At 52.3% G+C, this 15667-nt stretch overlaps 1 protein-coding gene and 1 pseudogene across 1 annotated transcript; both read left to right on the forward strand.

Moving 5' to 3' along the window:
- The first annotated feature begins 3578 nt into the window (after positions 1-3578).
- LOC118261113 (olfactory receptor 14C36-like) lies at positions 3579-4353 on the forward strand (annotated as a pseudogene).
- An 8925-nt stretch (positions 4354-13278) lies between these two features.
- LOC126913625 (olfactory receptor 14C36-like) lies at positions 13279-14193 on the forward strand. Its single transcript, XM_050716110.1, has one exon. The coding sequence runs from the start codon at positions 13279-13281 to the stop codon at positions 14191-14193; it is 915 nt and encodes a 304-aa protein (XP_050572067.1).
- Positions 14194-15667: the final 1474 nt, after the last annotated feature.

Consider the following 15667-nt stretch of genomic DNA (forward strand, 5'->3'; position numbering starts at 1 on the left):
ATGCTACTCCACACCCTGAGAGGAATCCACTAATCTAATGTTTGACCACAATATACCTTGAAGCCAAACTTAGTCCATAGCCTTTTTCCACTCTTGCTCACCCTGATCCCTGGCCCTTAACGCTAACATTAAAATGCTCTAGTTAACCCTAGTCTTCTTGCAGACCTAAACAAAACCCTAAACTACAGAGCTTGACCATACCCTAACCACAGACCTGACACCCCAAGCAGAACACCAAACACTTTTTCACTAGATTTTGCTTAATCTCTAACCCAGAAAAACATGTGAGCTCTAGTCCCCTAGTCCCTAATGCCATAAATGAACAACTAACACCCAAAGCCCCCATTCCTGTGCATTAACTTCCTCATCTTCAACCCCTCTCCTAACCTTTAACTATAGGCGCTTGCCCCCTTGGGGCAGGGCAGGAACCGTGAGGTTGCTGTGCAGTACATGGCATTCAAAGATGAATGTGAGGGGCCGTGGATCTGATCACCTCCTCAAACACAAGGAGGAGGAGATGGGTGGGAATGCTCTGATGAGCTCAGCTCAGCCTCAGGATCTCCTGCCCCAGCAGGAGGAATGTGACTGGGGCAGTGACTGTGAGAGTCACTTCTGTCTCTGCAGTTTGATAGGGCAGCACAGGAAACGTGTCACAGAAAGGGACTGTGAGGTCACTTCTGTCTGTAGCTGACAGGTCACCCTTGACTGCTCCCTGGGATCTTGTACTTTTTGGCTGACATCTGCCAGTGGCACTGGAAGGCCAGCAGAAGGCACCTGGTTGGCATGCTGACTGTGGGATCCCCTCTGCCTACATACCCAGGAGGACCCAGACAGAAAGAAGGCCTGCATATGGGATGTCCTGTCCCTTCTGCTTGAGTCCATGACTGGACAGCAGGAGGCACAACGCTTGGGTGTGACCAGCCAAGAAGTGCAAGGCCAGCAACAGCCCCATTTCTTGAAAGATGCTGGTGAGGTGACTTCTGTCTGGTTGGCTGACAGGCAGCAAGTATGCTGATAGATTGGGATGCCTACTTTAGGAGAGTTTTCAACCTTGATGAAGCTTTCTTTTGTCGTAGGGAAGAGCGGGAGAAAAAAAAATCGCAAAGTGCATTTTGGAAGGTTGGAACTGGCCACAAGGAGGAAGAAATGTCCCCAGCCATGACTTCATGTCCAAAGTGATACTGGGACATAAAGAAGTTATTGTTACAGCTAATTCACTTTCTGCTAGGAGAAATGAGCCTGGTGTGAAGAAGTGTGTGTGCCCAGGGGAGGGAGGGAAGCCCAGGGATTCCTTCAGGCTGTTTCCCAGCAGGTTCCCCTGCAGCCCCAGGGCCATGGGCAGGGAGCCTGGTGGGGGGCAGAGCAAGGGAGGCCTTGGGCTGGGCCTCTGCTGCTGAGCTGGGCCGGGCTCCTGGGCCCCAGGGGAGCTCGTGGCAAGCGGGCAGCGCTGCAGAGAGCCAGCTCTGCCCAGGAGCAGCTCCTCTGCCCAGCGCAGCAGGGCTGGGGGCACTGCCTGCACAGACAGAGTGGGTAAAGGCAGGCAGAAGTGGCAGGATGCACAGAGCTCGCTGGGGGAGAACACTTGCCAGCCCTGAGCTGAGCTTACCAGCCAGCCCTGGTAAGTGTCTGGCTGGAGGGCAATGCAGCCGCAGCTCCTGGAGGAAGGAGAAGCCGGGGGTGCAGGCAGGGGTGCCCAGGGCTGTGGTGCAGAGCAGGGTCCCTGCTGTGCCCCAGGGGCTGTGTGCCGGGGCAGGGCCTCTGCCGCCTGCCAGGCTCAGCACTCAGCCTGCCCGGGGAGCTGCCCAGGGCACTGCAGGGAGAGGGAGAAGCTGCGGGTGGAAGGAGCCCCCCTGGCAGGGCAGGGTCCTGCTGCTGGTGGGAGGCTGCTGCCTGGGGCAGCCTGCTCACAGGTATACAGCACCCAGTGGCATTTCCCAGTTAAGTTTTCCACAAGAAAAGTCCAATTAGGAATATTCTGCCCTCTTGTCAGTTACCTACTCTACTGGATGGGGACAGGAAACAGGGAGAAATGGAAAAGGAGCTGTCAATATGAGCACATTGCTGAAATTCCTGAGCTGTGATACTGATGATCAGTAGGTTTGTGAGCTGCCCTGGAACTGCCTTCAGCCTCTCCTCTTCCTATCAATAGCAACAGCATCATCTTTGCTGAACCCATCCGGGCATTTCTACAGGTTCTTTTCCACCTGTAAACATGCACATGCAACTAGGCAGTCCCCTGCATACAGGCAGGTTGCCGAAGGGCAAAGATTACTGCACAGAGATTGGGTTGAGGCTGTGAGCAGAAACAGGAATAAGACTTGAGACAAGGAAACAGCTCCCAGAAATAAAACCTTCAGTCATCAGGGGTATGATCAAGGAATGAGAGGAAGGTAAATCATAAAACCTGTCACAGGGCTAATTCATCAGAAAACTCCATATTTTTCCATTCAGTAAAGACCCCTTCCTGTGAGCCTACCTCCTAGCTTCCTCTCACACCTAAAAAAAAAGTCGCTGCCCTCTTGGTCTTTCGAGCTGTGAGCTGCCCTGCAGGATTGAAATCTTTCCCATAGTATGCTTGTAATATCTGGAAGGCATACGTAGTAGAGGAGATGCTAAATGCAAGGACATACTATTGGGCTGGTGAAATGAACGTTAGGTGTCCTTGGCAGGAGGTGTGGTGCTGAGACCTTGCTCAGGTACCTTGACAAAGGCTGGGCGTTGAGGAATTGGCAGTGGATTCCTCCTCTCTCAGCAGTGTCTGGCGTCTTTCTGGGTAACAGAAATGTGATTGTCCTCCATCTGCAAAAGCTGCACACTCAGGGCAGTTGGGAACAAGCCCAGCCAACTCCCCTCACCCTGCTCTGAGCCAAAGGGAATACTTTGCCTCTCAGGTCTCACAACCGTTCACGGTGAGTGCAGCAGAAATCCTCAGGATTTCTGAGTGTAGAGAACACTGCTTCGACATGAAGAGGGGGAAAAGGGTATGTAGAAAAAAGTGTCTCTAAAACTCCTTTCTGCCAACTTCATTCTGTAGCACTGGAATGCAGATGCTGACATGTCCTTCTGTGTAAGAAAGGATTTCATCTGACAAAATCTGAAAATAAAACCTTTCCCAGCTGCCACGTTCCCGTGTACTCACTGCACTGAGTAAGGACTTATTCCCTCAAGAGCCCAGGAGCAAAGGCCCCTGCTCCTCGTGGTGCACTGAACCTTTAAAATGAAGCTCATGTGGTGAAGCTGAATGAAAGATTTCAGTAGAGAAAGGAAAAGCCTTTAAGTATGGCAGGAGGAGGGTCTACAAGGAATGGTATAGGTTTCACTCAGAGAAGCCTGTCCTAACTTTTCATTGTCTTTTACTACCTGTACAGATCCCCATACCCAACAGGCAGCAGATGTCCAACAGCAGCTCCATCACCAAGTTCCTCCTGCTGGCATTCGCATACATGCGGGAGCTGCAGCTCCTGCACTTCGCGCTCTTCCTGGGCATCTACCTGGCTGCCCTCCTGGGCAATGGCCTCATCCTCACCGCCGTAGCCTGCGACCACCGCCTCCACACCGCCATGTACTTCTTCCTCCTCAACCTCGCCCTCCTCGACCTGGGATCCATCTCCATCACTCTCCCCAAAGCCATGGCCAATTCTTTCTGGGACACCAGGGCCATTTCCTACTCAGGATGTGCTGCACAGCTCTTTCTGTTTGTTTTCTTGATATCGGCAGAGTTTTCTATTCTCACCATCATGGCCTACGACCGCTACATTGCCATCTGCAAGCCCCTGCACTATGGGAGCCATCCTGGGCAGCAGAGCTTGTGCCCAGATGGCAGCAGCTGCCTGGGGCAGTGGGGTTCTCTATGCTCTGCTGCACACTGCCACTACATTTTCTCTGCCCCTCTGCCAAGGCAATGCCTTGGACCAGTTCTTCTGTGAAATTCCCCAGGTCCTCAAGCTTTCCTGTACAGATGCCTACCTCAGGGAAGTTTGGGTGCTTCTGTTTAGTGCTTGTTTGACATCTGGATGTTTTGTTTTCATTGTTTTTTCCTACGTGCAGATCTTCAGGGCCGTGCTGAGGATGCCCTCTGAGCAGGGCCGGCACAAAGCCTTTTCCACGTGCCTCCCTCACCTGGCTGTGGTCTCTCTTTTTCTCAGCACAGCCATTTTTGCCTACCTAAAGCCCCACTCCATCTCCTCCCCATCCTCTGACCTGGTGGTGGCAGTTCTGTACTCGGTCATGCCCCCAACACTGAACCCCCTCATCTACAGCATGAGAAGCCAGGAGCTCAAGGGTGCCATTAGACAAATGATTTCATGGATGTTTCTGAGTAGTGATAGATTTTCCCTCTTTCTACACAAGTGACTTTCCTATCCCCATGAAGGCCTCATTCTTGTTTCATATGTATATTTTCATTGTTATCTTTAGTGTCATTAGCATTTATGTTCTTAGAGAAATGTTTGCAGATGTCTCATCTCTAATGAGGAATGACACTGCTCTGTTTACTCTGGAGGCTATAATATACTCTATAGATATGTCTTACAGTAGGTCAGCACTGACTGTTTTAGTATCTGCTTAATAAAACAGGATCTTAATAGTGCAGTCTGAACACTTCACTCTTCTTTCACAGCTTGTGCCAAAATCAGGGCTGTGCAGTTGCTCCCCGGCAGGCCTGTTGCTGCATGGATTTGGGAGAGACCAAGCATAGGATTTAGGAGCAACATGTTGGTGTCTAATGACAGCAGAGATGGTCACTGAGGTACATAGGCATGATTGTCCCTCATGGGGCAGGGCAGAGGACATCCTCCAGGACATAAATGTGAAGCTCCCTGGAGAGTCCATCAGCTATGTGCAGATCTTTAGGGCTGTGCTGAGGATGCCTTCTGAACAGGAACGGCACAAAGCCTTCTCCACGTGTGTCCCTCTCCTCACCATGGTCTCCCTGTTTCTCAGGAGTGCCTTTTTTGCCTACCTGAAGTGCCCTTCCATCTTGTCACCATCCTTGGAACTGGTGATGGCTGTCCTGTACTCAGTGATGCTCCCAGCAGTGAACCCCCTCATGTACTGCGCAAGGAACCAGGAGCTCAAGGAGAGACCATCTCTGCCATTAGGAAAGTGATGTCATGGATGTCAAGTGCTGTCAAGGATGGCATGGAGGGTCTGCAGGCCTCTTGGGGATCTGTTGCAGAAGAGAGCAGGGGACACAGCAGCGGACACTGACCTCTGTACGCTTGTGCCATGGAAGTCCCCATCTGTGGAGCTGAGCCCTCTGTGCCCCCAGGAGCTGCTGTGCCCGTCAGAGGGGCTGGGGCTGTGGTGGCAGTGCCCAGAGCCCTGCAGCAGCCTGCGGTGGGCACTGCCCTGGGGCCACTGCCACTGGGCTGGGATGAGGACAGGGAGGTGGGCAGAGATCAGGGAGGTGGGAGAACTGTGCTCAGGGTCTGTGTTGGGGGAATGGCCAGCCCTGTCAGCCTCTGTCCCGGCCCAGAGCCCTGCAGACCTGGAGCAGGGCTGTCTGCAGAGCCCTCCATAGGACGTGGCTGGGTCAGGGCAGGGGCCATGGGCTGGAGCAGGCTGCAAAGGCAGGAGGGCCATGGCAGGAAGGGACCCTGAGGGTGCCATTGGGATTGTAACACGGGGAGTTTGACCCAGCCCTGAATGTGCACTGCCATGTGCGGTGCCTTGGCAGCACGGCTGTGGGAACATGTGTGGGGCAGTGGGGCTGGGATGCTGCAGGGACACAGTGTTCAGAGGGGCCACGAAGGAGCTGCCGGGGGGTGACAGCAAGGACAGGATCCAAAACAGAAATTTATGGTGGAGGTGGAGGTATGGTTTTAGCAAGGGCAGAGCTCACCTGGAAGTGGTGTTATCGAGAAAAGTCAAGAGCAAAGAGAAGAGCTTTTGCTGGAGCTAAGGCTCAGGTTTCCCACCAAGCTCGCCCAGGGCTCGTCCTGAGCAAGGCGGCCACGAGCCCTGCCTGCCCTCCTGCCTGCCCCGCGCCGTCAGGTGACTGTAGCAGAGGGGACCCACAGCCAGCCCCTCGATGGGGCTCTGCCGGCCCCTTGCCCTCCCCTCTGCAGTGATGTCATTTCTGCCCAGGGGGCTCTCTGATGAGCGGGATGATGTCATAGTGCCTGCCGGCCAGCCCTTCTGAGGGCCAATCAGGCTGCTGCAGTGGCAGTGACCTCACTCCAGCCCCTCCCCACGGCGTGCCTCTCCCCTTCCCCTCTCCCCTGTCTGGACCCCGGGGACAAAAGTTGGTGTCACGCAGCAGCTTTGCAGTGGTGGCCTCCGTGGTGGTGTTGCCAGGGAGGACATCTGCCCCTGTGCCAAAAGGACCTACTACTGCCAAGATGCATTTGGTGTTTCAAGCTGTCACTGGCAGAGGTCTTGCAAAGTCTTTCTGCAGTTGTGCCCAGGGACCTTCACTCCACGGTTCCTGGGCTGGGGCTTTCACTTCAGATGAACCTGCGTCGGTCATGGCACAAGAAAGACGCCTCTTACAGCTGCACCTGCACCCTCCTTCATGGTAGGGCACCACTTGGTGTCCTTCGCTCTGCTCACAGTGTTTGTCTTAGCTCAGGGATGAACAGGATTAGATCTGCTTGAGTCTTCTGAGGCCCTATCCAAGGCCTCCTGCCTGCTGCACCTACAGCACAAGAACTATTACTTTCCCTTACTGTGCTGATTGACCTAATGGGTCTGTTCATATTAATCCCTTTTAATTTCCCTAGTTGGAAGGGCACATATTCCAAGACTGGGGCAGGCTGCTGGGCTCTGCCACAGCCACTCGAAATCACCTGCTCTTGAGTCGTTCAGCCTGAGTTTATCACACATGACCCAACACGAGTTTCTCGGGGTCTCAATGGCCATTTCAAGTGTAGTTAACTCCAGGAATCCACTGGAAAGTGTGCCAGGATGCATGGTGCCAGCCCACAGGAATCCCTCACAGAACCTATGGTCTTGTCCAGGCCATAGTCTCGAGTTCCCAGACTGCGGTGGCTGCCTTCCAGTGATTATGACTTATGTTAGACTTATAGAACCATAGAACTGTAGAACCATGTAGATTGGAAAAGACCTCTCAGATCATCAAGTTCCACCGTTAACCTAACACTGCCACATCTACCACTAAACCTTGTCCCTAAGCACCACATCTGTATGTCTTGTGAATACCTCCAGAGATGACCACTCCACCACATCGCTGGGCAGCCTGTTCCAACGTATCACAACCCTTTCAAGGAAGACATTTTTCCCAATATCCAACCTAAACCTCCCCTGGTGCAACGCGAGGCCATTTCTTCTTGTCCTGTCGCTGAGCCGTGGGGGACACCACTTGTGACTGGCCGCCAATTGGATTTAACTCTGGGAAACAGAGTCAAAACCTTTACTAAACCTTAGGCAGACAACATCCACAGCCTCTCCCTCATCCACTAAGTGCATCATCTTTTCATAGGAGAACAGGTTCGTCAAGCAGGACCTGCCTTCCATAAATCCATGCTGACTGGGCCTGATCACCTGTATGTTGTCCTGTATATGCAGTAGGATGGCACACATGATAATCTGCACCATAACCTTCCCCGGCACCAAAGTCAGACTGAGAGGCTTGTAGTTCACTGGGTCCTCCTTTGGGCCTTTCCTGTAGATGGGCATTACGTTTGCTCACTGACAGTTGACTGGGACCCCCTGCTTATCTTCCACACACTCCAGAGACCTCCTAGACTATTTCCTCTCTGCTGTGTTGTCTTTCTGGCAGACATCTGGGAAGTTGAAGACCCCAACCAGACTGTAATTTCAGTAACCAAGTCAGTATCGGCCAGTGTGTGAGTGGCTCTAGGACACTGGATGCACTCCGCGCACTCCAGTCTTTGATTCAATAACCTGCAGTGCGCTAGGTCAGAAGTCACTGAGCACAAGCCAACATGTCAAAGCTCTTTTGTGTTTGTATAAAGCATTCCCATACTTCAAACTCACCTCTAGAAGAGTCCGAAACACTCCAGGCACTCATGATTGACATAAGCAATGGCAGAATTACTGCGGGCTGTTGCAAGGAGTCCCAGAAGTGCCTTTCCCTGATGACCAGCTCTGGAGAAGGCCTTGGGTTGCTTAGCTTGGATGGAATGCCAGTGGATATTGGAAAGCAAGAGAACAAGGCTTTGCACATCTCTGGGCCCCAAGGGCACATGCCACTCACGGAGGTTGCCTGGGTGACATGTGGCAGCGATAGCTCCTGCCAAGAGGCAAAACCCCTCTCTCAACAGAAGGGATGAGGAACAAAGCCTTCATCCCATTTGGCTGATCTCACAGTAATACCTAGGCGCAAAGCTGCCAGGCTGTCACCATGACTGTGGCAGTGTGCTGCTCTGTCAAGCAACTAGTAGCATTTCAGGGGAATCCAGCCCTACTGCTTATTCTGCAAATAAATGGCCACTTTTCTGACCCTGTCCGGCTTCTCATGCATTTGACACCACAAAGAAAATTGGTGTCTCCTTCCTAGGGAGGAATAACACCAAGCACCTGTACAGGCTGAGTAGAGGGGCAGGATCACCTCCCTTGGCTTGCTGGCAACACTCTTCCGAATGCACCCCAGGATCCCGTCGGCCTTCTTGGCCACAAGGGCACACTGCTGACTCATGCTCAGCCTGCTGTCCACCAGGACTCCCAGGTCCTTCTTTGCAGAGCTGCTTTCCAGCAGGTCATTCCCGGCCTGTACTGGTACTGGGGGTTATTCCGCCCTAGGAAGGAGACAGGACCCTGCACTTGCCCTTGTTGAACTTCATGGGGTTCCTCTCAGCCTATCTCTGCAGCATGTTCAGGCCCCTCTGAACGGCAGCACAGCCTTCTGGGGTATCAGCCAATCCTCCCAGCTTTGTGTCATCAGCAAAGTCCCTGAGGGTGCACTCTGTTACATCATCCACTTCACTGATGAGTAAGTTGAACAACAGAGAGGAACTTTGGCACGTCCCGTAGCCCTGCACACCCTGGCAGAGCAATTCCTGCTGCAGGAATCAGTCAGCACGGTGCTTAGAGAGGGCCAGTGAGTGTTTGCTTTGTCTGCTTCCAAGTGTGTTCCCCAGGAGGGACCCTGCTGCCATCCAGGAGCTGTGAGCCCAGGAGCCCCAGGGACACATGAAGGGAGCCTGGTGGAGTGCAGAGCAAGGGAAACCTTGGGCTGAGCCTCTGCTGCTGAGCTGGGCCGGGCTCCTGGGCCCAAGGGGAGCTCCTGGCAAGCGGGCAGTGCTGCAGAGAGCCAGCTCTGCCCAGGAGCAGCTCCTCTGCCCAGCACAGCAGGGCTGGGGGCACTGCCTGCAGCTGGCACAGGGAGGGGAGAGAAGGGAGAGAGAGGTTACCGGCTGAGTGGAGTGAGGGGATACTGAGAGCTTGCTGCATAATCAATGCTTGCAGCACATTACAGGGTAAGTCTCTGACAGAAGGAATTATGCATCAAGGCAAGGCCCTGAGGGCTCCCTTGTTGTGGGCCGGCTGCAGGCTATGAATCCGGGGGTGCAGGCAGGGGTGCCCAGGGCTGTGGTGCAGAGCAGGGTCCCTGCTGTGCCCCAGGGGCTGTGTGCTGGGGCAGGGCCTCTGCCGCCTGCCAGGCTCAGCACTCAGCCTGCCCGGGGAGCTGCCCAGGGCGCTGCGAGGAGAAGCTGCGGGTGGAAGGAGCTCCCCCGGCAGGGCAGGGTCCTGCTGCTGGCGGGAGGCTGCTGCCTGGGGCAGCCTGCTTACAGCTCCACGGAACAACCTTGATGAATCCAAGGGGACATTGCAAGAGAAGGGATCAGGCAGGGGATTTCAGCTTCAGCCCCACCTTTCCTGAGCCTGCTGAGCTTTCCATTTTGTCTTCTTTGGCTCAGTGGGAATAGCAATAGATGCCGTTATTTCCAAGAGAAGTCAGACTCTCCTAAGCCTACACAACAAGCATTAGAAGGACTGTACTATGTCCCTTTCCTGCCCCTCAGCCCCTAGAAAGCTCCACCACCACACGTGCAGTGTCAGCAGGGTCTGTGTGACCTCATTTCTAGGACGTGCCCCCAGCGAGCTGCCCCTGGGCAGAGCCCTGCTGCCAGGAGGTGTCTGCAGGGCAGAGCTGAGCACCCAGCGGGTGGGATGGGGGCTGTGACCTGCAGGTAGGAGGTGTGGGGACAGAGATCCAGCTGCAGGCAGGGACAGCTGCAGGCAGCAGAGCCATGGGCAGGGAGTGAGCGGGAGCTGCTCCCAGAAACTCCGTGGTAGGGGAGATTTGGGCACCTCCCTGACATCCATGCAGTGCAGACGCCTTACCCAGAACAACCACATGGTCTCCACTCAAATCCAGCAAAGCCTCTGCCCCAAAACCACTGGGTCTCTGACTGTGTGGTCCCTTAGCAGCAGGACCCTCAGAAGAAGAGAACCCCCCCAAGTGCCCATCTCTCACTCTCATTCCTGCCTCTCAAAGCCGGAACACTGGGGCATTTCTCTGTGTTTCCCCTCCCAGCCATCCTGCCCTTAGTATTCCCCTCAGACTCCCTGGGCAGTGGGATTAAAGCCAGATCTCAAACACCAGAATAGTGAGTCGTGCTCTGGAGGTGCATCTCTGGGAGGAAAGTGCCCATGCTGTTCTAGCCAATATGGCTCTGGGCACTGCAGTGCGTAGGGTTAGGAAATGAGCTGGCTCTGTTCAGGTCACTGGTTTAAAGACATCCAGTATTGTCCCTGGGGTTCTTCTGCTGGAGGATGATAAACAGCCCCTCTTTCAAACATTTCACTTCAATCAGCACACTTCAATCAGTTGAAATGACTGAACACTTCTAATACAATGTTTGAATTGCCCCATGGCATTTTTTTTTCTTGAATGTTTGTTATAGCAAAAGAAAAAATACCAATCTTCCCCTGTACTTGCATTGCCAGAACTCTGTCCCTTATGCACCGCACTTCATCTCCCTAGTCTTTCTGGTATTTCCACCTGGCTTTATGAAACAGACCGTGTTGGAAGTAACCTTTCCAGCAGACTCTCTGGACATGTGCAGTTTCCATTCTTCTCCAGATTCCCCTCCCCTTACTCTTTGATCATTCCGATACCTCTCACCTACACAGTTGGTTCTCAGAACTTGAGGGATCTCAAGCTTGCCCATATTTCAGTTTTCTATCTCATCATCCCTACAGCCAACTCTGTAATTGCATTTCTGTTCACCATTTCCTACCCATGTCAAACATGTCTTGTGAGGCAACTTGGATTTGGCTCACTGTTGAGGACTGTGGGGTTTGCTTGTTTGTTGTTAAATGTTAATAACAACGACTTCAAAAACTGTGCCTGTGTGCAGCCAGTTGTCTGAGGAAAAGAGGTGGGACTTGGTGAAAAGACGCTGTAACATCCAGCTGCAGACTTCAGTGGAGAAGTCTGGTGTAAGGAAAAGTGATGCAAGTCCCAGGTGGCTGATGAGAGAAGTGGTGGGGATGGGGAGCTGAGCAGCAAGGTTGCCCATACAGTCCAGGACAGTGCAGGCAGGGGTGCCCAGGGCTGTGGTGCAGAGCAGGGTCCCTGCTGTGCCCCAGGGGCTGTGTGCCGGGGCAGGGCCTCTGCCACCTGCCAGGCTCAGCACTCAGCCTGCCCGGGGAGCTGCCCAGGGCGCTGCGAGGAGAAGCTGCGGGTGGAAGGAGCTCCCCCGGCAGGGCAGGGTCCTGCTGCTGGCGGGGGGGCTGCTGTCTGGAGCAGCCTGCTCACAGCTCCACAGCACAACCAGGATGTATCCAAGGGGACTTTTCATGAGCAAGATCAAGGCAGGGATTTTCTGCACTGTTTTTATTTTCCTGCTCTTAAAGTAGGGAATGGCAGGAGAGTTGAATAAAGGAGCTGTCAAGTATGAGAACGTCGCTGAGACTCCTGAAATATACCTTAGAAGATAAGTATGTTTGTGAGCAGCTCCAAAAGTGCCTTCAGCCTCTCTCCTTCTTATGGACTGCGTCAACATCAACTTTGCTGTATCCGTCAGGGGTTTCTGACAGGTCCTTCTCCACCTGCAGAGGTGCACATGCATCTAGGTAGTGCCCTGCAAACAGGTAGGTTTCTGAAAGGAAAACATTACTGCACAGAGTTTGGCATGGGTCTGTGAGCACAGAGAGGGAAAAGACATGGACAAGGAAACAGTTTCCTAGAGTAAAACGTCCAGGAAGCGGGGACAGGATCAGGTAGAGGAAAGTAAAACCAGAAATGTTGCCAGTAAGAAAATTCATCAGAAAACTCCATATTTTTCCATTCAGTGCAGACTCCTTCTTCTGAGCAAGCCCCCTTGCCTCCTCTCCCACACAGAAAAGCCTCTGCCCTCACGGCTGTGGATCCAAGGCATGAAGCATGTCCTCTGCAGCCACAGCTCCAGCAGAGCAGAGGTGCATCTCTCCAGCCATGTGCCCATTTCCCTATGTGGTGAAGAGTGGCTGAGTGCAACTGCCCAGGATTGTGGGCAATCATTCAGTGAGGCTGGGGAAGGAGTTGACTTTCCCTTAATGAGACACTGTCATTGGGTGAGCTGTCCTGCAGGATGCAAATCTTTTCCATAGCATTTAGTGTCATCAGTGAAGAATCAGATGCTGCATGCAAGGACATGCTGTTGGGCTGGTAAAAGGAATGATAGATGTCCTTGACTAGCAGTGTGGTGCTCTGACCATGTTCAGGTTACTTGGGAGAGGGTGGACATGCAGTGGCAGGGGGTTCCTCTGCTCTCAGTAGCATCTGACTTCTTTTCAGGGTAACATGAAAGTGATCGCCCTCAGTGTCCAAAAGCTGCAAGTGCCAGGCAGCTGGGCACAAACCCAGCCAGCTCCCCTCACCCTGCACAGTGAATCCCTTTGCCTCTCAGGTCTCACAGCAATTCACTCTGAGTGCAGCAGAAATGCTCAGGATTTCTGACTGCTCTTTAGGCATGATGAGGGGGAGGAAGGTGTGTAGAAAATAAATCCTAAAAGTCCTTTTTGCCACCCATGTTCTTTTGCATTGGGACTGCAAATACTGACAAAATATTCTGAAAATAAAATCTAGCCCCCCAGTACATTCCTGTGTACCCACTAATTCCTTGGGAAGTGCTTCCTTGAGAGCCCATGGGCAAATGCTCCTGTTCCTCATGGAATATTGAACTTCATGAAATGAAGCTCAGATCATGGAACCGAATGAATATTTCCTTCATAGAAAGAAAATACTGGGGAGTATGGTAGAGGGAGAGTCTATGAGAAATGGTATAGGTTTCACTCGGAGAAGCATGTCTTATGTCGTCACTGTATTTTCCTTCCTGTACAGGTCCCCATACCAAGGAGGACCAAATGTCCAACAGCAGCTCCATCAGCGAGTTCCTCCTCCTGGCATTCGCAGACAAGCAGGAGCTGCAGCTCCTGCACTTCGCGCTCTTCCTGGGCATCTACCTGGCTGCCCTCCTGGGCAACGGCCTCATCCTCACAGCCGTAGCCTGCGACCACCGCCTCCACACCGCCATGTACTTCTTCCTCCTCAACCTCGCCCTCCTCGACCTGGGCTCCATCTCCACCACTCTCCCCAAAGCCATGGCCAATTCCCTCTGGGACACCAGGGCTATTTCCTATTCAGGATGTGCTGCACAGGTCTTTCTGGTTGTTTTCTTCTGTTCAGCAGAGTATTTTCTTCTCACTGTCATGTCCTACGACCACTACATTGCCATCTGCAAGCCCCTGCACTATGGGACCCTCCTGGGCAGCAGAGCTTGTGCCCAGATGGCAGCCGCTGCCTGGGGCAGTGGGGTTCTCTATGCTCTGCTGCACACTGCCACTACATTTTCTCTGCCCCTCTGCCAAGGCAATGCTGTGGACCAGTTCTTCTGTGAAATCCCTCAGATCCTCAAGCTTTCCTGCTCAGATTCCTACCTCAGGGAACTTAGACTTCTCACATTTAGTGGTCTTGTGTTTGTGGGGAGTTTTGTTGTAATTGCACTGTCCTACATGCAGATCTTCAGGGCTGTGCTGAGGATCCCCTCTGAGCAGGGCCAACACAAAGCCTTTTCTACGTGCCTCCCTCACCTAGCTGTGGTCTCCCTGTATATTAGCACTGCCATGTTTACTTACCTGAAGCCCCCCTCCATCTCTTCCCCTGCCCTAAATCTGGTGATGGCAGTTATGTACTCAGTGGTGCCTCCAACATTGAACCCCCTCATCTACAGCATGAGGAACCAGGAGCTCAAGGATGTCATTTGGAAAGTGTTTTCATGAATGCTTTTTAGTATTCATGAAGTTCCCGTCTCTCTTCCCAAACGACTCCCAATATATCCTGTTCCAGGTTTGTTTTGTTATTGTTTCCTGAATAATAATTTTGTAGTTGATATTATTTATTGTTTTATTATGTATTTTAGTATTTATTCTTTTGCTGTTCCTAGAAAACTATGTGGTTTCCTCCCACTGATACTGAGGAATGACTTTGCATTGTCTCACCTGAAGTCTGTATCAAAGTCTATCTTAAAGGCTTTCTCTGACTGGACTCTCCCAGAGCAGCTCTGTAATAAAAGGGGATGTCCCCAGTGTCCTGCCTGAAGGCTGGGCTCTTCCTCCAAAGATGGTGCCAGCAATAGGCCTAAATACTTGCTGTTTCTCCCTGGGTACAAGACCATCATGTGCAGTGACAATGGAGATGGTGAATGGTCACTGAATTACATAGCCACATGTGACTTCCAGATGATGTTATTCAGAAGAATCTGAATTTGCTTCGAGAGCCCAAGGGGATCTTTATGGACCGTGTGGGCGTGGGGTGGCCGGTGGCTGGGCCCCACAAAGTGAGAGATCACAAAAGGTGGAGTCACCAAAGGGAAATTACTAAATCCAGGTATCTGTGTGAATAGAGTTCTAATCTCAGGTATTTACAAGTAAACAAGGACTATGCAGCCCCAGAGGAGAAAGTGAGAACCCAGCAGGTACAGGGAAGGGAGACTGGCAGTAACTTGTGTCATTATTAGTGAAGTACCAGCTGGCCACGCCTAGAGACATAGAATCATAGAATCATAGAATGGCCTGGGTTGAAAAGGACCTTAAAGATCATCTAGTTTCAATCCCCCTGCTCTGGGCAGTGTTATAAATTACTCTTAGTCAGAGAGAATTTGAATTAAGTCAATTAGTTTATTGAGTAAGCGATCAGCAAGCAAAACAGTGCTGGGCGGCCGGGGGAACTCGTGCTCCTCCAAGCGGCGCGCAACTTCCCCCCCCCTTGCAGTCCCCTTTTATCATCAAGCTCTTCCGGGTTCTGTGGCAGCTGCGTCAGTTGTTGCTAGGGGGTCGTCTCGTCCCTGTCGTCTCTGTCCCTCTGGTGGTCGCAAGGCAGCCGTCCTTCTCTCTCTCCCTTATTTGGTTATATTAGTCCTCGAGACAGGTGAGTACGTTATCGGTTTAGCAACCCACTATTTACACAATGTTCTCTTAGCCATGGATCTGAGATATCCTGTGTCTGGGGGATGTCTCAGCATTCCAGCCACTGTTTGAACAACTCCCTTTGTTCTCCTTAATGTAGCAAAATAATGAACAAACATTCTTGTTGTCTATCACAATCCCTCCTTTTTCTTTTAGTTACTTATTTTGTTCATGAATTCTATGTATGCCTGGTGGCTAAGCATTAAAGTTTCCGCGTCCTCATCTGTATTTACAAGCTCATATTTAGCACGAATAAGCATCAAATGCGCTGACTCTAAACGGCTTTTTA

The sequence above is a fragment of the Cygnus atratus genome, chromosome 34 (genome assembly GCF_013377495.2).
Source record: "Cygnus atratus isolate AKBS03 ecotype Queensland, Australia chromosome 34, CAtr_DNAZoo_HiC_assembly, whole genome shotgun sequence".
Classification (NCBI taxonomy): Eukaryota; Metazoa; Chordata; class Aves; order Anseriformes; family Anatidae; genus Cygnus; species Cygnus atratus.

What these genes read in the sequence shown, in the direction of transcription:
- LOC126913625 (XM_050716110.1), top strand. Translation starts at nt 13,279, where the DNA reads ATGTCCAACAGCAGCTCCATCAGCGAGTTCCTCCTCCTGGCATTCGCA.